The following is a 25,207-nucleotide window of genomic DNA, read 5'->3' on the forward strand; positions in this document are numbered from 1 at the left end:
CAACTTTTCTCGACGAGCTTACTCAAATGGAATAAATACTAATAATTAAAAGAATATACCTAATGCAACTTTTCTCGACGAGCTTACTCAAATGGAATAAATGCTAATAAATAAAGGAATATACCAAATGCAACTTTTCTCGAGGAGCTTACTCAAATGGACTAATAACTAATAAAAAAAGGAATATACCTAATGCAACAATTCTCGACGAACTTTCTCAAATTGCATAAAGACAAACAAACAAAGAAATATACCTAATGAAAAAATTTTTGACGAGCTTACTCAAAATATTGGAATAAAGACTAATAAATAATTATAGTTAAGTCATCAGTAGACAAGTAAGATGCTCTTATATTGCGCCAATGAAAGAACGAATACATATAAAATCGAATCGTGAAGATATTTGTCATAAACTGAGTACAAAAGCAGTGCGAACTTCACACGCATTATATTTGTGAAAATTAGTTCAATGGTCTCCATTTCAACTTTATTTTGAAAAACGATTGTTGGCGAAGGGCAGTCAATATAGGTGTATTTACAATAGCTTTTTTTGCACATTAAAGTTCTGTGGGGCGCCTATACATATTCCTAGGGTATATTTTATTAATATATTTCCGATTACTATAATTTGAAAGAATGTATTTAAATTTATAGCAAAGTGAAAATTTAATAACGGTACGCAGACATGATCGCTAACTATGGGCCTTATGAGAAAGCTCAGAGGGCAATGGAGAGGGCTATGCTCGGAGATTCCCTGCGAGATCGAATCAGAAATGGGGAGATCCGTAGGAGAATTAAAGTTACTGACATAGCCCAAATGATTGCAGGACTTAATAATTAACATAATTATGTAGTGATTCACTGAACCTATGTTACGTTTTAATTGAAGGATACGCATTCAGCAATAAAATTCAAGGTTTTAAGGTTATACACATATATAACTGTTATAACTTCAAATACATTCTTTCAAATAATAGTAATCGACAATACATTAACAAAATTAATCAAACCCAATTAAAAAACTTTTGTAGGTATTTTTAATTTCCCTCTCATTTAGGACGAACAGTCCAAATTTTTCCTATATGGGGTGCAATATTTGGTATGCATAAGGGCCAATACATATGAATATCAGATTGTAAATAACTACGACGCGCATCGTAAAATCTTTATTAGACGTTTTTGTTTTATTACATTTCTCAATCACGTGTTCTGTATCTATTATAACATTATGAGAATAATTCCAAGATATCACATATGTCCATACTGATATTAATGTTACGATGCATTTCGCGTGTACACATTATTTCATAAAGTACCTTCGAACACGTATCACAAACATGCTGTTAAAACAATGGATGTTCATCAAACCTGTTAGTTTATCTCAGTATTGAACAATATTAGTCAAAAGCATGCACATGCCTTTTATACCTCAATAACAATAATGTAATCTTTATAAGAAACTAACCCATGTATAAAATTTATATATTACTAGTATGTTCTCAAAATGTGTTAACACAACGAATTTCAAGGTTATTCAACCGAATGAAAAGGTAATGATAGATAATACAAATACGTGCAATTTCCAGCAACTTCTTTGAAAAGCGATACTTAAACCATAACGCTCACAAGATTAGCACTTTAAACATAATAAACTATCTTAGTTTCCAAACACCGCATAACTACGGGCAATCTATATTAAAACCACTTTTATTTCAATGCAAGCTTCGACTGATTATCGTGGCACACATAAATTACGTATTATCATCCGACAACAGAAAAAAATGTATTATAAACACACATTTGTCCGTGGCCTTATGTTTTTTGCTCGCTGGCTCGAGCACCTCTTGATCTGCATACAAAATGTTTAAATAATTAATGTTATTTCTTAAAGTAAAACATGGATATACAAGGGTAGTGATCACATCTGCCGCCCATGTTCCTGTTGCGTCACTGGCCTAAATTACATTTTTTTACCTCGAGCAAAAATCTATCTTGCTCTTTCTGTATCTAATTGTTAATATTTTCTATTCCCTTTTTAGTATGTACATTCTAAGCACCCAGACAATGCTCGAAATAATATAATAAGCACCAAAACATAAAATATATATTTGTTATAAAATCTGTTGATTCAATTTATTTTCATCAAAGCTGAATTTTTTTTACAATTAAGACTCGATAGAATTTATGTTACCTTTAGTCCTTAATATAGAATTTTTCAGTTGATGATCAAGACTTTAGACGTACAGTTTTCACATCAGTTTGTTAAATACAGTCAGAATCAGACATATTATGACCTTCTCAAGCAATAAACAAAATTATGTTCATACAAAGCAAAACTACAGCATATTGTTAGTATGCAACAAAATATAACATTTTGTTAAATCTTTCAAAAAAGGTTGCATCACTTCATTTCCTGATTTCCCTATTGTTAATCAAACTATATTAAACTACATTGCACCATATGTCTATTTTTTTCATTATATTATTTAATTCTTTATTATTCAAGTGTACTATAGTATAGTATGATTGTTTTTAAATTTTGTAAATATTGTTTAATATATGGATCAAATCATGTAATCGTTACTACAATCGCGCTCGTCACCTAGAGACATAAGATGTTAAGTCTCATTTGCCCAGTAATTTCACTAGCTACGGCGCCCTTCAGACCGAAACACAGTAATAATTTACACATTATTGCTTCACGGCAGATATAGGCCTCGTTGTGGTACCCATAATCTAGCTGGCATCCTGTAAAAAGGGGCCTACCACTGGTAAAGATGATTAGATGGCCGAAGATGTGTTATACAGTATAATTACTATATTTCTGATTGGACTTACCTTGGGTTTGGGGAGTATTTCCCGTTGCCTTTGAAGATGCTGGTGCTTTTCCTGGCGCCGAGGAAGTATGTGATGACTTACGTCCAGGCTGAAAATAACATAATAACGGATAAAATAATCAATAAAAATACACCTAACTGTGATTAATAAGCACCAATCAATTATTGTTATTTATTAGTAAAGATTCTTAATGGGTTTTCATTCTCATTTATTTATCTATATGATTTAATTGAAATTCACCAAAACACGAAATTTTGTTAATGAAATACTTGAATTATAAATTGGGTTAGTTACACAGAATGTTAAAAATAATAATACAATTTTATAGCGTGTAGCGATGATGCTATTGCATGTATATCAATGTTTAACAATTCTATCTTGGTAAGTATTTAGATAATATAATAATATGAATACATATTTTGATACACTCTGACCAAATTAAAATATTGCGATTTTGTGAATCTGTCGAAAGACATTTTTTTTATTTGAACGTATAACATGTTATTTTTTTGGTTTTCCTTTTGAATAATTTCGTCTATTGGTGAAAATTGCATGAACTTAATCTTAACATAACTATGGCCGATGTTAGATTTTATTGAATGCCATCATGAAAAAGAGATAATATGTGGGTTGAAGTGTTATTTATGAAACAAGTGCTATGAGAACTTATGTTAAGCATTTTGCTTAAAAATTAAGAAACACGTGTTCCACAGATTTTGTAATACGAAAACCTAAGGAGCTAAGATTTGAAAATTTTATATATTTTGACGCATTACGATCCTGGCTAGGAATTAGCTGATCAGTTCGTTGACAACTGGATCAAAACTATGTTTTTATTTTGTATAAACGATATATGAAAATCCATTTTTGTTTTTTGTGATGTTTGTATTAAATAATTAGAATATTAGTATCAATTTATATACACATTATGACAGCTTAAATTGTTTTTAAAGTGCCAAAATATATTACTCCAAAGTCTATGCCTTCTATGGCTTGATTCTCCCCATAGGTGTAGGTACGGGTATAAGTGCTTCTCCTAAAAGATGCTGCCTCGGGCACACCAACATCACCATGTTGCGCATCCCTAACATTCGCCACTCCGTGAGAACAACGTAAGTACAAATGAATAAATTGAAAAAAACAATGAATAAATTGATTTTGATTTGATTATAGCAGAATATATAACTGCTGTTTTGGATTAATTACTACAAGTAAAACTTCTGGATATTTTTCTATTTACATCTGTGTATGTATATATTTAAAAGCCCCTTGCAATTAATATGAATTACAGCTAATTGTTAGTAACATAAGACATTAATAACATCAAAGCCAAACACAGATAATGTAAACAAAAAGGAATACCCCTTTAGACTTTGCGTTAGTCGATGTACCGCTTCCGGTGGCCATAGACGGTTCACTTTCCTTCTCTCCGCTGGAGTCACTCGACTGACTGTCGACTGATACAGGCTTGTATGGCGGTATCGTCTTCACATTACCGCCCTTTTTCTGCGCAACACTTAAAACCTCCACTAATTGTGCTCTTACATTACTTTATGTATGAATTAATGGTATGAACGAAATAAAATTTCAATTGAATAATCAGTTAGGTAAATTACTTGGATTACTTTCTAATGTTGAATTAATGCTAAAATCTGATAATCTGTAACCATGTTTCTACAGTATCTTCGAACCAACAGGTAACTCAACAATTAAGGTAATATAGTAGGTAGTAAGCAGATAACACCAATATCTGAGCTAACACCAGTATCTGAGCGTTTCAGAGCACCAGACTTTGAAGGGCACAATTCACAGCGCTAAACCAAATGAATTTGATACATTTAAAGAATTTCTTTGTTAGTCCATAAGCATGAAATCATACGTGAAATATACTTGTCTACTATCGTTTATGCAAGGTCAGCTTAAAGAAACTTTGCTCTTCATTCGGCCAAAATTCCATTCTTGACAATGTATACTCAATGTTCTTATTATTATTTTACTATCTATAAGTTAAATACTTGGTTATACAACTCTTGGTATATTAATGTTTGTATACCATATTCCAGCCCAAAAACAAAACTAACAAATTAATCAGATTCACAAACGGAAAACAAATAAGTATCTCATATAAAAGTATTAGGAGTCTTTTAAAACTAAATGAAACAATGAATGCTAATTATAGTATAACATACCAATTTACTGTAATGATGCTGGCAATAACCACAGTATTTCACGTTATCCAAATAATTGCCAGCCTCTTCACACAATAAGCCAAGAGCTTGGGCACATGTCACGTGAAACTGCTGTCTACAACCTGATAAAAAAAATGAAATAAAATAATATTAGCATATTATGTTTGATATCTTTATATACATATGTATCACTATCATAACTATAAATATTCCTTTAACACAATTTATTTATCCGAGGGCAGGGTGGTGTGAATCATAGCTTTAGTCTGGATGATGCTACAAAGAGGAAATTTTCAGGATAAGCACAGCACCAGCTACAGGATAACACCTAAGCAGCACTTATCAATGATGATGAATGCATTGATGATCATCAAAACCTGTAAGATTCCCCGAAGACTTCATATATTACCTATATATGAAGTCTTCGGTAGATTGTGTTTTAGCCTAGGAATTGCATATTAATAACAGAATATAAACTCAAAAAGTGAGAGCATATAACAATAGAGAAACCTCTTTTATGGAAAATTAGGGCAAACAAGTGTACCGATGTCACCCGATGGGATCACTCGAATTTTATGAAAGTTGTATTGTCCTGGTAGGGCGCAAACAAGAAAGTTCTTTGAAATCCATACTATGCCTCCATACCGCCGCTCCGGTGATGAACTTTTCGTAAGAAATTCTGTGATAAAGACCTATAGGCACGTTTTATGTATAACTTTCACCAATTTTACGATTTTGAAATGTTTGTCTGTGTGTTCTTCTGTAACTCGAGAATGGCTTGCAGGAACAGAAAGAGAACTGTGTAACAAAGGTTATTGGAGAATCTAGATGTACACTAGCATTGCTTGTGCCTTGACATATGGAGGTATCCAATCTTGCCACTTGATTTACAAACACCAAAATACTGGTGTTAATTCTCATACCAACGGACAAACAAAGACATATGGTGTATTATCTTGTATTAACATGCTGAGACAGATTCAATTTAACAATGAACACATAATAACAAAAGCTTTTATTTACCAGATTTGTTGCACTGCATACACGCTCCAGCATTAGCGCGATTTGTTTTGCCTTGATCTTGACAGATATAGCACGTCTGAAAATGTATTTGTGATATAATAATAATAATATAGACACTCTTTTACACAAAATATTATTCCCCAAACTAGGCATAGCCTGTACTATGGGTACAAGACAACGATATATTTAATACAATATACTTACTAAACATACATAAATACAAAAAAAATATTGAAGTAGGCGTTACTTTGCAGAAATCCATAATAATGATCTAAATGTATTGACTTTTCTTTAGTGTTAATTCCGCCAATATTTGTCCTTAAACAATTCGACTAGTGGTACTCCTCTAAACGAGGCATCCTCAGGAAATGTTGACTGATGTTGTAGACTCGCCAAACTCTGGCACGAGTCTCGTGACATTAAAACTCAAATCATTTGAATACATAAGTACATATAAACATCCATGACTCGGAAACAAACATTCATATTCTTCTCTATTCTTTTATTGAAAAGAGCGCAAAAAAAAAGAATGCTGGAGAGTTTCTTGCGCCGCTTCTTCTCTCTCAGAGCGCCATTTGTTTCCGAAGCGGTAGTAGTATCTAGTAGTATAAGAAATGACATCAAAAAGAATTCTAAAGGAATCAATTTTGAGAAAATAAATGCCTTTTTATGCCTTTTTTATTCATCATATAAATGATTGCGCCTACCGGGATTCGAACCCGGGACCTCTAGCTCAGTAGGCAAGGTATGTATATGAACATTATATTAATAGACACACCATGAAATTATTGTTTCAAGCAACCTAAAAGGATGTTATAAATATAAAATAATATACACACCTTATTAAAGCGCTCTGAGGGGATAAGTCTCAGCACAATTGGCTCCATAGACGTGACATTTCCAAATCTAACTTCGGGGATATAAAGAGCACACACCACATGGGCCCATCCGCCAGTATCTGAGCGTTTCAGAGCACCAGACTTTGAAGGGCACAATTCACAGCGCTAAAACAAAACAGTACCAATTTTTTTTTAATTGCCCTGTAATAATTGTAATAAGTAGACAAATAATGAGTATGCTTTCATCTTCGTAGTGAAAACTTCTTTAGCGGCGTAGAGCTTTTTTCTTGGGATGTCATTTTATATGATTGTTCATTTAGTTTTCTCATTTTAGCGCCAATACAGTGTACAATATTTTGCGATATTTGGATGGAATCGAATTCTCCATACGCTCGATATTAGTAAAATGTTTGTGTACTTGGTCATTAATAGGTACAATGAGACCACGTAATGTTCGTACGCAAAAGGTGGTCAAGCAGTAAGGGAAATAATTCTAAGAAATCCTTGTCCTTTCGGACGCAAAAGATTTTATCTCGGGAGATGAAGATAGCACTTAGGACTTGCAGACTATAAGAAACGTACTGGTCATTTCTTAACTGATAAGCGGTACGCAAAGGGAGGTCACAGAAAAAAAATTACAATTGAGCAACATTTTAACAAACAAAATGACCGTATTTTTGCTTAAAGCTCTAAGGAAGCCAATCAATCCCAATTAGTCAACAGAAAGCTACGTGGGCACTATCCAACTGCAGTGATGGTTTGGTGAAAAAGGTGTCAAAACATCGGCACAAGTGTATCAAGATACAATTCTTGAGAAGGTAATGAAGCCTCTTGACAAAACCATGTTCAATAACCAAGAATGGTCCTTCCAGCAAGACTCGGCGCTGGGTCATGCACGGTCTAAGAAGTCTTGGTTGGAAACGAACATTTTGGACTTAATCAGAGCTGAAGACTGTCCGTCGTCCATACCCGATCTTAATCCGCTGGATTAATCTATGGTCAGTTTTAGAGAATACTGCTTGCTGTAAACGGCTTGATAATTTGGATTTCCTAAAACAATCCGTACTATGGGCAATGAAGAATTTTCCCATGGAAAGAGTGCGTGCTTCTATTGATAACTGGCCTCAACATTTAAAGGACTGTATTGCAGCCAATGGAGATTATTTCGAATAAACTTTTTATATTTTAAATTGTTTTATATTTATTTATTAAACTAACCATGGATGACTTAATCCGTATGCTCCATGGCCTCAATACAGCTTCTCAAGTAGTAGGTCTCAAAATGAACATGGACAAGAGGAACATCATGTCAAATATCCATCTCGTAACTACTCCCGTAACAATTGGGAACTGTACTCTCGAAATTATCGATAAGTACATCTACTTTGGACATATAATCCAGTTAGCCACGTCCAATTTCGCGAGAGAGGTCACTCTTCGAATCCAACTCGGATGGGCATCATTCGACGAAGGACGAAGGTTTTCAACCAGTGTGTGTTGCCAAAATCAGAAATGAGGAGATCCGTAGGAGAACCAAAGTTAACGTTATAACCGGACGGACAGTTAAGACCTCTAATGGCGACCACGTATCGGAAGACGCAGTGTTGGTAGGACCCTCACAAGATGAGCCGACGATCTTGTCAAGATCGCCGGAATACGTTGGATGAGGGCAGCACAGCACCGATCGTCGTGGAAATCTTTAGGGGAGGCCATCATCATTCATTTCTGTTTCAGTATTTATAGCAAAACTAGGTTAATGTAACTGTACTTATCTAAGGCTGAAAGGTGACCTTAGTTATGATGATTTAATTAGTTACAGCCGGGAAAAGTAAGACTCATTAAGGTCACAAAATTTCTGAAAATTTAACAAAAACAATTATAATATGTTAAAACTAAATAATGAAATAATGTACTTACAACTTTGCCTTTATATTCTGGGCACTCACACTTTCTGCAGAACCATGGTCCTGTGGGAACTGCGATTATTCCATAGCAGGCTGAAATATTTTTTGAGTAGATTATCTTTAAAATAGAAAGGGTATTTTATATTTTTAAATTGCATAATATATCATAGAAAGTCTTCACCCTCAACTACATATTATATTGATTAAATTATGATTGCTCATACTCATTTAAGTAAATTTGAAAATGTATATGGATAAATGTGATAAATGTGAGGTACTATACCTTGATGGACAGCAACATTACACCCATTTCCGTCACAATATACCAGCGGGTTGTCAGGCCAACCACGCTCATCAGAACAAACACAGCATCCTCCTACCATCTCCTTCATATTGAATTCAGCATTATTACCTCAAAACCTGCAAATTACTCACATCAGGTAATATTAACAAACATGAATAAAATCTTTATAAATGATAATGTATTGTACTATACAATTCAATTCATAGGCTTTGGATACTACGAAATTCCAACCTAAACCTCAAAATAAGGACTCTGGTGGTATATTAAACCTACAAATTTTTGCACAAATAATAATTGATTAAAATAATATTCTAATTCCATAACTGCAGATATCCACATAAAAATAATATTAAGCATTTTGATTATTCTAACTTAGAGTAGCAATACAAAAGAAAGCCACCAAAAATAATCGAATGCTGAGGAGGTGGGAAATTCTGAAAACTAAATAATTTTTTCTTAAAATTTTCTACCTCACAGTATACACTATAGATTAACTTAAATTTTTAAACAACTATTTAGTTTAAATGATTTTAACTTAGACACAAAATGAATGAATTCACTTTCAATAACATCATCAATAAATGATTTTAATGACTACTTCAAATTGTTTGCCGTGTAAACCTATTTCTATTGATAAGATTAATTTCTTCAATGTAAATATTATTGAGAATATTACAAATAAAAGCGTAAATTTTCCATGCAGTTTGAATTACATATATAAGCCGAATAGATTAATGATTAAAGTATATAGAAAGAAAAAGTAAGTTAATATCAGAAGTACATATTGTATCTGAGTAATGATATTGTAGTAGAATACTATATATAATAAAAATATATCACAATAAAATTAGAATCTATACAGCATATAATAGTCTATACCAGGGGTTCCCAGACTTTTTCTGATTATGGTGCACCTACAGGGTTAATATTTTGTCTCGGCGCCCTAGCTAGTCGAAATAGTAGTACAATAGTTTATGAACTATTTTGCACCTATGGATACAAACATTAAAACATCCCTAACTTCTATATTCATACTAGCTGACCTGGCGTACCTCCAACTTATCTATATACAGCAGGACCTCTTTGATCCGAACTCGCAAAAATTCCCATTTTGATTCCTGGAGCTTTCGGATTACAGTACAGAAAATCTACACTATAATTTTTAAGAAATAAAACAAATAGTATTGTGAAATAACGTACCTATATTTATCTAATCATTCAAGGAGAGCAGTATTGTTGGTTTCCGAACGTAAGTATCTATTGCCGAGTGAACGACACATGTAGGGCAATTTGAATTGTTTCCTTTTTAACCATCTAAGATTAGTTTTCGGAGAATGGTAAATAGGAAGAGCCTCACGGCGCCGTGGCGCACAGTATGAGAATCCCTGGTCTATACTAATATTATAAAGAAGTTAAGTTTATGAGGTTGTACAGGATAATCTGTTTATCTTCAATACAGTAGTTAAACATGGCTCCAACTACTTTCAGAGGTTATGATAACTATGATTAGAAAATTAAATCTTTCCTATACGGGGACAAGACTTTCTTTTATGCACTCTATCATTACTTTTACAGATGTGTTTTAAATAAGTCATACATCTTATCAGCTTAGAATTCACTATTCTAAAAATTATTTTAAATGGTTGTTTATTATATTTAATAACATGTTTAAATTAATTATTTTAACATCAACATACGCCAATAAATATTATGTCATATATAAATTATTTCCATCTATAATACTGAGCAGAATAGCACCAAAGAATTCCAGTCCAGAATATTCTACAATCACTCACATCCATACTGTTGAGCAAATAATTGAAAAATATAAAGAATCCAACAAACCAGTTTACATAGCTTGCATAGATTATTTAAGTGTTTGACAGTTTAACACACTAATCTATTTGGAAAGCACTAAAAACAATAAAGTAAATTTGAAATATGTAAACATACTACAAAATATATAAAGTAAAGGAGTAAGTAGAATAAAGATGGAAAATAAAGGGTGAGAAATCCAAATTTAAAGAGGTGCAAGATAAGGGGACCCAATCTCACCAAAACTCTTTACAGCAGTCCTTGAGAATGTATTCCAAATAATATAATAGGGAAATAGCGGTCTTAGAATACAAACACCTCCAACAACTGATGGTTGCTGGGAAGATAGACGGATGACGCCCCAGAGGATGCAGCCCTATAAGATGGTCTGACCAAATCCACACATCTCGGGATACCAGACATCATGACACACTGCATGTAGCCAAAGACAGACACAGATGGGAAACTATTGTCAATAAGTTGAACCCTCAGCAATGATGAATATGATGCGAGAAGAATTCTCTATTAACTAAAGTATTCTGTTCAACAAAAATGGGAATTACTACTATATTGACCAAGCAAGAATAATCCTTGCTCAAAACTTGGATAATAAATGCAATGACAAAAAAAGAATTTCCATCAATAAGGTGGTGGTAGTTGGCACTGTTAAGAAAATTATAACTGTAACGAATTGACTAAATGACTTTAAAGAGAATACCCCCAGACAGAAAATGATTTTCCAGTTTTTTAAAACGACATTCAAGTATAGCGGCATGTTTTGCAGAATCTGAAAGCATTTCTAGAAGTCTGGTAACAAAAACTGCTTTTAGAAAGTGGCATGGTAGTTTAAAAGAATACCAAGTCACTGAATGAAATGCAGAGCTTCTCATTTAGTAAATAATTTTCTTTTTATTTTGACGTTTTTTTCATGTTAAATCATAAATATTTTGTTGCAAGTTATAATTTAAGACACTTGTGTAATTGACATGAATTGCTTAATAAGGATCTGTTTATTAAATTACTGAAACAAAATTATGGGCCTAAAATGTTGTTTCAGTAATTTAAGTATGAGATGAAATTTGTTAAGTACAAAACTCATTAGTTTTTTTAATATAAAAATTTTCTTCATTAAAAGCAATCATTATATTTACTGGTTCACTATTGGCACTAATGTCTGGTCTATAGCTGGTATAGTCTGGTCAACCTTAGGCACAATGTGACTTTCCACATTCATTTTTAAATAAAAGGAAACCTAATAGCTATTAAGAAAATCGGAATAAGAGACATGATTCTATGGTACACAAGGATTGCATTATTTTTTTTCTTGAAAGGATTATTGTAATAATTGAGTCACAAAGTCAAAATTACTTTTAAAACTTGCCTTAATTGATTTGTTACTGGTACACCCACCCTAGTACACAGCCGGAGAGACACTTGCACAATTTAAGTAAATTTTCCACTGACTCGATAACAAGATATAATTAAGTTTTGAATTTATACATTTGTTTATGAGACATTGTTATTGTGAACCAATACATTGTGTGAGAAACAATGTAACCAACACAGACTCAACAAAATGATAAGGGTCCAAAACAAACATATAAATCTTACACAAACTATTAATACAAGACCCTTAGCGAAAAGGTTATCTTAACTTAGTACTGTACTTTGAGTTCATTAAAATTAACATTCAAAACACCAATGCACAAACACAAAATGAATACTGATGACGATGTATTAAAAATGTTGGTCTTATAGTATTTATGTTTTTACTATCTATAACTTGCAAAGGAAGGTTTGATGCATAATTAAAATTAATAACTCACAAGCAGTTTTTTTACTGTTTGCAAAACAATTTTTGAAATACGAAAAAAATTCGTAAACAGCTATTTATTATTATGCTTTGTGTATTTTTAAGCGAAACAAAAAATGTCTTATTTAAAAAGATCAATAACGCTAACATAGGGTCACGAGTTTATATCTGCGCAGGTATATTGAAATACATGAGCAAATATTACATAAAAACTTATTTGAAATAATGTTAATTCCTGAATTTTTTAAATAATAATTATACACCAACAATAATATTGACACATCGGACAACATAATATGTTTGTGTTTTCGACAAGCGTCGGCTTAGACGCAAACAATTTGAAGTGCCATGGATGCAAAAATGAAGTGCTCAATGAGAATGATTTAACATATTTCCTCAAAGCTGCATATTTACCAAATCAAATAAAATCCTTTCATTGTTGAAGAACTACAAAATCCAGGAATATAATCATTCATTCATCTTTTTTCCAATTTTATATACTTTTAAAGAATAGCACCTCACCTGCGCGGGGCAGTATCTTAAAACGCAGTTAATACACAAAATCGTAACTCATTGATATAATAAATATAAAAAATAAAATAATAAATAAATTCTAAGTAGTGTGATAAAATAATATAGGATAAAATTATATTCAGGTAGGCTTAAATTTCACAATACCCCCACCGCATCACAATTTATCAAGCTATCTACCTATCTGCCATGTTGAAATTCGAAAAACAAAATTGATTGAATGCTAGTTCTTTACCGTAGACAGAGAACAGTTTAGTTTTGCTAGTATACTTTTTTATTTGATATTAAATTTTACTGATGTTATTTTTTATTATTAAGAACGACACATCAGCGGCATTATGGCACAAAAATCGTATATGACTTGAATCACCTATAAATATGATTTTTCTCATATACTATAACTCATGTAATATTTACATTAATTTACTTTCTAAAATAATCTGAAAATTCACTATAATTACTGCTTAACAGAAATTATATATTATTTGCAATGACGTTCTATACAAATTGACATATCATACGCAGTCTGATAATAACTGAACGGCAAAAAAGTGCTTAAAGACAATGTACGCACACTTTTTTCCTAAATCTTGTGTCAACAAAAAAAGATGGTGTGACTTATCATCAGTAAGGTTATTTTATTTATATAAGATTGATATGCAGAAAGCGTAAGTAATTTAACAAAACGAATATTTTTTCATTAAATATGGTACAATTATTGACAAGTCCCCAGACAAGATCCGCTTGTCAGGATGAGACAGATGAAAGGACACAGTCAGAAATATATACAATAAAGTCGCTCTTTTTAACCGACTTCAAAAAAGGAGGAGGTTCTCAATTCGTTGATATGTTTTTTTATGTTTGTTACCTCAGAACTTTCGACTGGATGAACCGATTTTGATAATTCTTTTTAATGTATTTGAAAGCGGGTGCTTCCCCTGTGGCCCCATTGCAATTTGGTCCAGATCTGACAATTGCAACCTTGAGAAAATCATTAAAGTCTTAAATTTGCTTAAAGTATGTGCACAACAAAACGAATAAATCAATATGGTGCCAGCCGATTACGATAATTCTTATTTTATTGGAAAGGATATTATATTTCAGAGGTAGTTTGGTAAGGATCTGGTTATGAGATCCATGACAAAGTAATGGAACTCTTCAATTGTTAGGAGCAAATTAACGATACTCGGCCGAATCTTATTTATGCCATCGAGATATTTGAATCACCTGCCGTAACGTCGTTATGGTGAAGTTATTGTCGTAGTTGAGAATGATGATCAATGGAACTTCTTATCGACTTACAATTAGGGTGCGATCTGTAGCAGAACTATCTACAATAAAATTGTAATGCACTTACGTTCATTGCTACATTGCAAAGTTTAGTAGATCTACACAAATTTAGACAAGTTATTAGTTAGTGTAGTTCAGATTTACTAAAAGTCTAAAAATAAAAAAAAAATAACAAAAAACAATCGACTTCAAAAACACTATTCCAAAACATTAGATATAATATGCACTAAAAAGTATAAAAATAATTGCATATATTATGTTGATGTCCGCTTTCACTACATATACCAAAAATACCCTGGAAAAGATATCTTAGTCTAAAAGACAAATTTTATTTAATTCAAGGAAGTTAACATTTAAATAACCAGTTAAACTTATTATTTTATATAAGTAAAAATGTTACATTTGAGTATTAGTTTCTCTCATTAAAGGTTACCTTAACTTATTTAAACCAAATCCCTTTAGGAAATAAAGATTAACAAATAAAAACACAAGCCAATAAATAAACATACAAACCTTCCCCTTTATAATATGAATGTGATTTCTGATTAAAAACGTAAAAATACTCCGACTGAACAGATCTTGATCGGAAAATAGGGTTAGACTGACGAACATAAAAGCTATAGCAACTCACTTTTTTGTCTGGGTTTAAAAAATACCTAACTGCTACCCCACTGATGTCACTGTCCAAATCGGGTTCTAAATTCAAAATACGCAGCTGAAACTGAAAAAGTGTTTACATTGCTGCCTATTGACCAATAATGTTTTAAACTACAGGAGTAAACGCAGAAATGTATAGACATAGCAGTCAAATATTATTAGGGTGTCAAATATTATTAGGGTGTATATTTTGTGGTATGTGCCATATTTCGGTTTTGATTTTGTATGAGGTGCATTGTCTATATGTATAGAACGTCATTGACTATTTGAAACTGCACAGCGAAGGGAAGCTTGTTGATTTCTCTTTCTTTACGTTATCCTAAGCCACAGAAAGAAGCAGTATATATTTTGTTAATAATAGAATTCCCACATTTGAAAAATTTATTAACGACTTTGACGAATATATTAAACATGTTTTATTGATGACGTAAATAACACTTTGGATGAATATACTGGGGAAATCGCTATTAAATATATCTAGCGGACTTTATTTCTTTTTTTAGGGAAAAGAAGGACAAATGAGCGAACGGACTAACTGATGTTAAGTTATTCCACCAACCCCCGACACACTTTTTCTGAAGGTACTGAATCGCTAAATTTTCATTTTGATTTTATCAGTATTAGTGTAGTATATTAGTGTAAATTATATTTATATTTAGTGTTAATATATTAGGTTTAGTGTTTAGCTAGAGTCCAGGTTAGTTTTTATGTATATCATAATATGAACAAGCCGCCTGACTTGACCGCTCCGGGGGCTGTGATAGTTCCCCCGGCGGCTAATTTTATTACTGTATCGATAACTAATGAATCGGAAATGGACACGGATAGTTCTGTTTCCTAGCGTACAAGTCGCAAAAGATCTCATTTACATAAAATTTGCAAAACCTGTAATATGAAAGAGAGGAAGCACGCTCCGGCGGTGGGTGGTAAGACTGGATGTCGTTGTGGAGGCAATGAAATTAGTGATACTTCAATAGAAATTACAAATAAACCTTTGGAAACGCCTAATATCACTAGTGAAAGTAATCCAATAATTCCCTCAATACCCTCTATTGATTCAGACCCCAAAGCCTACATTTCTATTGGAAGGATAAAGTACAACGAAAATGACATAGCTCTATTTATTGTTCACGTATAAAGAGACACAAATTCACCAAATGACAGTATCACTCTACACCCTGTTTCATTTGGCAGGTTCCTTAAAAAAAATATTCGAAATATTATTAATGGTTCATTAAATAAAATAGGCAGGAACAGAATGTCTTTATCTTTCTCAAGTTTTACTGATGCTAACACCTTCATTGATAATTGCAACTTAGAAAAGATGAACTTAGTACTCGACACGATCGCACTGGTGGCGCACGCGTCTAGCGACAACTAGTATTTCTTAAACCTCTCGCGGTGTTTTTTGGTTTGCTTTAAATAATTTACACAATTATGGTTATGGCTGTGGAAGTTTTGGTCAGGAAGCATGAGACTGTGTTCAATGCAGTTCATGTTCTAGGCATTTTGACTACCAATGCTCAGGTATTATCGAGGCCGGGTACTGTAAACTGGTATAGAAAGGCAGGGAGCCTGGAGATGTCCTTCCTGCAAATCTGGAGGATCAGCTGTTTCACCTCGTAGAATTTCAGGAGAAAGCGGCTTATTACCCAAGCCAGTGACATTGGATCAAGTCATGCAAGAGCTCAGAAATATCAAACGCACAGTGGATTCGATGTCAAACATTGTTGCGGGTATCGACAGCATTAAAAGTGATGTCAGCGATTTGAAAACCTCTATGGGTCAATTCACATTAAAATTTCAAGGTCTAGAAGAAAGGATCCATGTTATAGAACAAGCCCAAGCTGAGGTTCTGAAAATGTTCTAAAAATCAAATAGAAAACTACAGACCTATTAGCAAGTTATGTTTGTTAGCAAAAATCTTAGAGCGTATTGTGTACAACCAGCTATACAATAATATTAAATCAACTTTTATCCCTCAACAGCACGGTTTCTTGAGAGGAACGTCAACTGCGACAAATCTAATTACTTTTAATGATTACTCAACATTTCATATGGATAAAGGTTCTCAGGTTGACACTGTCTACACTGACTACAGCAAGGCTTATGACCGTATTGACCATAGTATACTACTGTCAAAATTATATTCTCTAGGCATCCATGGTGATTTGTATAGATGGTTTTCTTTCTACGTTTTAAATAGGTCTCAAGCGGTTGTTCTGAATGGTTATACCTCGGCGTGGGTTAATACTCCGTAAGGCGTTCCTCAGGCATCATTGTTGGGACCCCTGCTATTTGTTATATTTATTAACGATATCAGCTCATGCTTTTCGAATTCAGAGTTTTTATTATTTGCTGACGACATGAAAATCTTTAAGACTGTTAACAATCTTCATCATGCTTTACTTCTCCAAGATGACTTGAACAGGCTGGATAACTATTGCACACTCAACAAGTTAGATTTGAATGTCTAAATGCTTTTTTATAAACTTTTCACGTAAACGAAACGTTTTTGAATATAACTATTATATATTATAAAAAATATTAAAGATATAGGTGTAATTCATGACAATAAATTAATGTTCGATGACCATGTTAATGCCGTAGTAAATAGAGCCTATCAGGCTTTTGGATTTATTATTCATGCTTCACAGAATTTTAAAAGAATGAAAACTATAAAAATTATCTATTGCGCCTACGTACGTAGTCATCTAGAGTACGGGTCTCAAATTTGGAATCCCTGTTATAAAATATACTCAGACAACATCGAGAGAATCCAAAGGAAATTCACGCGTTACCTGTCATATAAATTTAATATACCAATGTTTGAATATCCACAGCGAAGCCTGATGTTCCATCTACTTCCATTATATTAGAGGCGAAACATGTCTGACATCGCGTTTTTACTGAAATTAGCCCAAAATAACATTGATAGTCCAGAGCTTCTTAGCAAAATTAATCTTAATGTTCCTACTCGTAGTCTTAGGAAACCGGCTTTGTTTAGCATCGATTCCAGCCACACTAACTACCGGAAAAATAGCTTTTTTCCTCGTTGCATGCGGCAGTTCAATAAGCTTAACAATGATGACCGTTTTGACCTCTTTACTTGTAGTCCTCGTGTAGCTAAGAATGTGCTTACCAAAGACAGTGTCGATGTAAGTCTAACATAAAAAAAGAAGCACATAATCTCATAAGTTAGAACCTATTTTGTGTTACAGTATTGTTTGTGTTATATAGTAATCTGAGCTTAAGCAATTTAAAAACATATGAGGAAGCTTGTAATTAGCATTTATTAATCTATTTGTTGTGTAAAATTTGTAAAAATGGCTGTAAGTTTCCCAAATAAAAAAAAATAATAAAAAAAAGCATTTATTCCATCCCCTAAATCAAATAATGGCTATGAACAAGAGGTTTTTTAAAATATAATCAAAGAATATCACACTCCTGCAGCCCAAGATGACTACATCAGATATCATTCAAATTCTCATTCAGACATTAACCCAGTCTAATTTTTTAAATACCGTACAACCTTGCATCTATAATCGATATGTTCAACAATCCACAAACCCTTAAAAATTGCAGTACTTCAAAAAAATCTACAATGGAACTGTAGAGGTGCAGTTTCTAAAAAATCTGAAATAATATACTTCATAAACAAGTGTAAGGTAAATTTATATGCACTCTCTGAGACTTGGCTTAATCCAGGCTCCCCTTTTAAAATCCACGGATTTTCTTGCTTAAGGGATGATAGGTCTGATGAGTATGGTAGTGCCGCTTTACTTATCAGAAACACTATCTCTTTGTATCCTCTATCACTTCCTACCTATAGTAATTTTTCCGTAGTAGCAGCATAGATTAATAATATTTGTGTAGTTACTATATATATATATTCCTTCCGCTTCTTCTTCAGCTCTTCACAACTTTAACAGTCTTATCAAACGGCTTTCTCGTCCTTTTATAATTTTAGGAGATTTCAACTCCCATCATATTTCTATCTCTACATATTGTGGTGAAATGTTATTAGACATACCTGATTCTCATAATATTTATTTAATTCTGGTGCAATAGATGCAAAGACGCACAGGACCAAACGAAAATATTAGTGCAATAGATCTTTCTCTTTCTTCGCCAAGTTTAGCTAAGGAAAGGGCTTCAACATGGATCTGTACTCAGTTCGATACTTTTTAACCTATATACTCATGAGTTGGAATCTTCACTTCCAAACTCTATTAACATGCTTCAATATGCTGATGATTTAGTATTATATGCCATGGGTAAAACATTTAGTTCATTATGTAGCCGAATATCAAATTCCTTAGATTGCTTAAAACTTTGGATGGTTGAAAATAGTCTCAGCAATTCACCTCTTAAAAGTTTGGTAGTTATCTTCACGCGTCAACGTTTACATCCTCCAATTTCCATATTTTACGATAATCGTCGAATACTATTACCCTGTCAAGTTTTTAGGAGTCGTTTTAGATTCAAAACTGACAGGAATGGCTCATTGTGAATACGTAGTTACTAAATGTGAAAAGCTTCTTAATGTAATGAGATGCCTCTCTTGTGTTTGGTAGGGTGCACATCCGTTTTCCCTGAAGCTACTTTACAATGCTACAGTACGGAGTATCCTTGATTACGGAACCTTCTTGTTAGAGCCCTGTAATTTAGCAGGTGTAAGAAAACTAGATTCTATCCAATCAAAAGCTATGAGAATAATAACTGGATCCATGAAATCTAGTCCTTTGAATGCATTACAAGTAGATTGTAACGATCCCCCGCTTTATTTAAGGCCCCAGTTTTTGTCTGATCGTCTATTTTTTCGTTTTTTACAATTTTCAAATAGCCCCTTTATAACCAAATTAAAAACCCTCACGGATCTCATTAAATCATCAAGTTATTGGAATAACAAGCCACTCTCTTGTTTGGTAAAAATCTCCAAAGCTTGATTTATTTCAATGTAAATATGAAGCCTTATCTACCATTCCGACTGAATTATATTGCAAATATAATAATATAGCCAATAATTATTTTAATTTTGTTGTTAAAGAAAACTGGCCAGGATGGCATCATATTTATACCGATGCGTCAAAACACAATTTAGAAGATTTTGTAGGAGTAGGAGTTTATCATGCCCAATATTTATTGAATAAGGCGTTACTTTGCGGAAATCCATAATTATACAAATTATTTAAGTTTTCTTTAGTGTTAATTCCGCCAATATTTGTCTTTAAAACAATTCGACACGTGTTTCGCCTCTACACGAGGCATCCTCAGGACGTGTTGTCTCGCCAAAATCTGGCACGAGACTGAATCAAATGAGCCGGAAGCCGCTCTTTTATACCCTCGCCCCATGAAATGACGCGCTGTGATTGGTCGGCTGTTGTGACGTATTACCCCCGGAAGAGACACGTAACAAAGGTGATGGGACTAAATTTGTTTGTTCATTCAACAATGTAAACATATTGTTATTTTTGTGTTTTATTATTTCTAATTGCTCTAACACATTTAAGCGAAATCCTTTTTCACATGTATGCAAAATATTAAAATTATTATTGTTTCCGAGTGAGTGACCTGTATCAATTAAATGTTTCGCGAAGTTTGATTTTTCGGGATGATTATTCGTAAATGCGGCAATATGTTCCTTTAATCTAATTTCGAAATTTCGACCTGTTTGACCTATATATACCCCGTTACAAGTGTCACAACTTAGTTTATAAACGCCGGATTTTTCGGAATTATTTATCGGAATCATCCCGAAAAATCAAACTTCGCGAAACATTTAATTGATACAGGTCACTCACTCGGAAACAATAATAATTTTAATATTTTGCATACATGTGAAAAAGGATTTCGCTTAAATGTGTTAGAGCAATTAGAAATAATAAAACACAAAAATAACAATATGTTTACATTGTTGAATGAACAAACAAATTTAGTCCCATCACCTTTGTTACGTGTCTCTTCCGGGGGTAATACGTCACAACAGCCGACCAATCACAGCGCGTCATTTCATGGGGCGAGGGTATAAAAGAGCGGCTTCCGGCTCATTTGATTCAGTCTCGTGCCAGATTTTGGCGAGACAACACGTCCTGAGGATGCCTCGTGTAGAGGCGAAACACGTGTCGAATTGTTTTAAAGACAAATATTGGCGGAATTAACACTAAAGAAAACTTAAATAATTTGTATGCCCAATATTATATTGTTCAAAAAATATAATGCCCATCTAACACGTCAGTTTTACTGCTGAATGTCTTGGCATCGCCAAAGCATAATTTAATTTTATGTGATTCCAACAGTGTTTTACGGGCTCTTTTGCGATTTCCCTTCAAATCAAAATCATATTTTCCTATTATAGTAGACATAAAAAGTAAAGTAAAAAGTTTAAAATATATACTTTGTTCTTTCTGGTCTTTATCTCAGGGACTCATGGGGTAAAGGGGCAGAAAGTAGCCAATTTAAAGGCAAAAATTATAGCGAAATTCAACAAATAATTCCTAACAAGTCATGGTTCTCTGTCATTAAACTTGATAAAATCATTACCACCATATTGATAAGAATGCGCCTTGGACACACCACTTGTCCGGCCCACCTTGCAAGGTTTCATTTTATAGATAGTCTATAATGTGAATGCAGACATGAGTTTGGAGATATGGATCACTTATTCTTTTCCTGTCCTGAATATGACCGAAATTCTTTTTTAGATAGTTTGATATCCATCTGTGTCGCTTTCCCCACTTCTATAAAAACCATTCTGAGTTCTGTTGATCCCATATTGTATAGTATACTTTCTAGATATACTTAAAGCAATAATACTAAATTGCAAATAATGTGTAGTACCTAATATATTTTATCTAAAAATAATAGTTTTCATCTATTTTTTTTTTGTATATATTTATTTACCTACATTTATCTTAACCATATCAAATATCAAAATTCTTTTGTAACGTGATTCGTTTCCTTACCTTAAAATAAATAAAAACACTTTGAAGTAAAACATACAAGAAAACTTCCATTGTGAATCGATGAAAGAAAACTTGAAGCTGGCGGATGCATGAAATGTGCAAGCCTCCAAAATGGAGTGAAATTAAAAAAAAAAAGCATACGTCGAAGACGAAGTGGTTAAAATTCTCTTTGTATAATTCCTCTTTTCCCCTTTGCCTGTCCAGATGGACGAACAGAACCAAAAAAAAAACTCTTTGTTTAAATTTATGTTTATTGTATGGTGTATAAACTTTATTTGTAATGTGAATATTTATATTATTTGGAAGCAGCAAAAGGCAATAAAAATAATGAACCTATCAAGAGAGATAGAACTTGTTATGAATAAAGTCAAACCAAATAAACTAAAGCACAAAGAAGTACACTCGAAAATGTTTACAGATAAAAAAATTATAATTTGAAGGAATGAAGAAGTAAACCCAGACCTTATGGTGAATCAAAGAAATAAGGAAAGGTGTTTCTATCTGCTCAATCTTATGAAAACAATGAAGGTTATGTACTTTAGCATAGAAAAACAGAAATCTGGTTAGCTGTCAGAAAGAGATGAAAAGTAGTATTTAAAAATAAAATGGTTTGATATCATAGGGTCCTGTTCGCTCTGTAATGGGGTGGCCATGTAGCACATGAAATATATTATGTTGGCTCTTTGGGGAAGTTCCTAAAATACGTCACACTTAAATCAGCTTTTTTTGACTTGCACTTTCTGTGACTCCCCCTAGAAGTATTTCGTCAAAAAACGCCGCTAGAGTCGTGCCACAACGATCATGTCAAAAAATAATAAAAGGCACCCTCACACCCAGTCCACCCTTGTCACACTCAGCCAGACCCCTCCCCAGCCCCTGGTATGCGAACATATTTTATGAACGGCCCCTTAGCAAGTGGAAAGATGCAGAATGATGTAATAATATCATACCAGCAGCTGGAAAAAAAATAGTCAATAGCTAAATACACAAAAATGCATCATACTTGACCCTACAACAAAAGGTGTCCTTATGCAAGAAGTCATCATGTGGATATAATTCTGCAATTCGATTGACAGAAGGTATGATTTATGTAAAAATGACAAACACCTAGCTTTTGAAGTGTGTTGAAAATAACCGATGCAGTTGGAATTCTGTTTACTTTAACACCTCACTGCATTATTCTGATTTAATATTAACATCAAACAAAGTATGACATATGGCAGATTGACAAAATGATTGAAGTTTATATGACACATTAAAATTGTGAATTCAAAGCAAAGAGTTTCAAGTCTAACCAACATTTTAACAATACGAAAATTTGCCTGTTATATAATATAAGGGCTGCCAAGACTAGTTATATAAACCTAATATAAACTTTTTCAAATGAAAAACATGTTATTTTGTATGTTTTCCATTAAATTTCCTTATTTTTCTAATGCCATTTATTTACTAATTTCTGGTGACTGCTGTGGTCTGCCTCACCGAGACAAATGAATAATTTATACAAAATTTCCTATGAACATTTTAAATATTCTTACATTACAATAATTATTTTGTTGTTCCCTGTTCTTCTAATGGAATAATGTCACAGCAGAACTGATAAACTCTGCATCAATAAATTAATTTTTAGAATTATTCATACAGAAATAATAATTGAAATTAAAAAAATAAGGGTCATGAATCAAAATAACAACTATCTAATCTCTCAAGTTCGATCAAACTGCATTTCATTTCCATTACATTAGCAGCAAAAATTGTCTGTGTTCAGGATAAATTTTCCACTCCTTACTGTGATGTTGTAATCTTTTTATTTTGTGGTTTTTTAAAATCCAAGATGGCCGCTGCGCAATATTATGGATATCGTATCGGAGGTTCTGGAGGGTGCAGAGAACAAATTTGGGATTGTTTTTTAAATCCAGTGTCTATGCATGACATTCTTATCCAAGAAGAGAGAGGGGGAGATTGAGACCGTTTGAGATAGACTGAGAACTACTAGACTACTAGTGTTATATCGTGCAGGTATAGCGCGTGGCAGCGAGTAATTAGAACATCTATTAATTTTTAATATTGACAAATAACATTTGGTTTAGAGAACAGATTAAGATAAGTGATATAAACGAGATTTAAAAATTAGTTTTCTAAAGAAGTTTCACTTCTCACATGTGTACTTTGTATGCACACCATTTTTTTTATTCATTCAATATTGTTTGACCAGAACATATTACAATAGGTAATGCCTATACCGTTGCCTGACATATTTTTAAGAGTATGTATGCCACATACAGCCATGCCCATGTTTAGGTAAAACATTGTTTTCTCATGTAGGTACTATAATTTTAGTGTGGTTGAGAAAAAAACTTGAACATAACTTGTATAATATATACATTGTATAATATACTTTATGTACATTGAACATGATAGTAGTACTTTTTTAAATGTATAAAAAATAATAGTATTATTTCGTATTATTAACCTTTCCTTGCTGTTTTTTTACATGACAGGGCGCAAACGATCAAGAGGCTCACGTGATGGAAAATGCAACTACTGTCCCATTGTTGTCATTACCTCCATTTTCTTCTATGTAATGCCAGCCCTTGAGATGCTAGAGAGGCACTAGCTAATCAGCGACTGCTAGTAAGGTTTCCGTCAGGGTCGCTCAGCTGGTGATTTTCTTGCATACCACACCCATAAAGGGGTTGGGCGTAAGCGGTTGTTAATGGGTCTCTAGCTTTTTGGCGAACGGAGCATCAACGGTGCATGCTCCGACTTAAAACCCTTAAGCGCTAGTGTCCCGCATGGCTGCGTGCTATCACATACACTGTTTCTTCTGCACATCAATGATGCAAACGACAGGACAGAGTATGTTTCCTACACCGGCTGTGCCAACATATCCCGGGATAGCGTCGACAAGAACCGGAACAAACTAGTATCTGAAATCGAGACTAATCTTTGCAAAGTCTCGGAATGGGGCCTACAAAATTTAGTCCAATTCAAGCACAAGAAAATACAAGTTTGTGCGTTCACCGCTTAAGAGAAGGC

The 25,207-nt window shown here is 33.2% G+C and overlaps 1 protein-coding gene across 8 annotated transcripts in view; it reads right to left on the reverse strand.

Moving 5' to 3' along the window:
- The window catches only part of LOC126978386 (protein AF-10-like), a 68,391-nt gene extending 54,951 nt beyond the window's left edge, over positions 1–13,440 (reverse strand). For 4 of the 8 annotated variants that reach the window (XM_050827153.1, XM_050827151.1, XM_050827155.1 and 1 more), the window contains exons 1-9: positions 13,248–13,440; positions 9,077–9,213; positions 8,807–8,886; positions 6,890–7,054; positions 6,051–6,126; positions 5,028–5,149; positions 4,201–4,344; positions 2,839–2,926; positions 1,799–1,849 (exon numbers count right to left, since the gene is read on the reverse strand). In XM_050827153.1, the coding sequence (XP_050683110.1) occupies positions 1,799–1,849; positions 2,839–2,926; positions 4,201–4,344; positions 5,028–5,149; positions 6,051–6,126; positions 6,890–7,054; positions 8,807–8,886; positions 9,077–9,185 (835 nt within the window). In that variant the 5' untranslated portion in view covers positions 9,186–9,213; positions 13,248–13,440. Of the gene's footprint in view, positions 1–1,798; positions 1,850–2,838; positions 2,927–4,200; positions 4,345–5,027; positions 5,150–6,050; positions 6,127–6,889; positions 7,055–8,806; positions 8,887–9,076; positions 9,214–12,293; positions 12,326–13,139 lie in introns of those variants that run through there. The other 4 variants (XM_050827154.1, XM_050827152.1, XM_050827149.1 and 1 more) reach the window with 3 other exon arrangements.
- Positions 13,441–25,207: the final 11,767 nt, after the last annotated feature.

Source organism: Leptidea sinapis, chromosome Z, assembly GCF_905404315.1.
Source record: "Leptidea sinapis chromosome Z, ilLepSina1.1, whole genome shotgun sequence".
In the NCBI taxonomy this organism is placed as follows: domain Eukaryota; kingdom Metazoa; phylum Arthropoda; class Insecta; order Lepidoptera; family Pieridae; genus Leptidea; species Leptidea sinapis.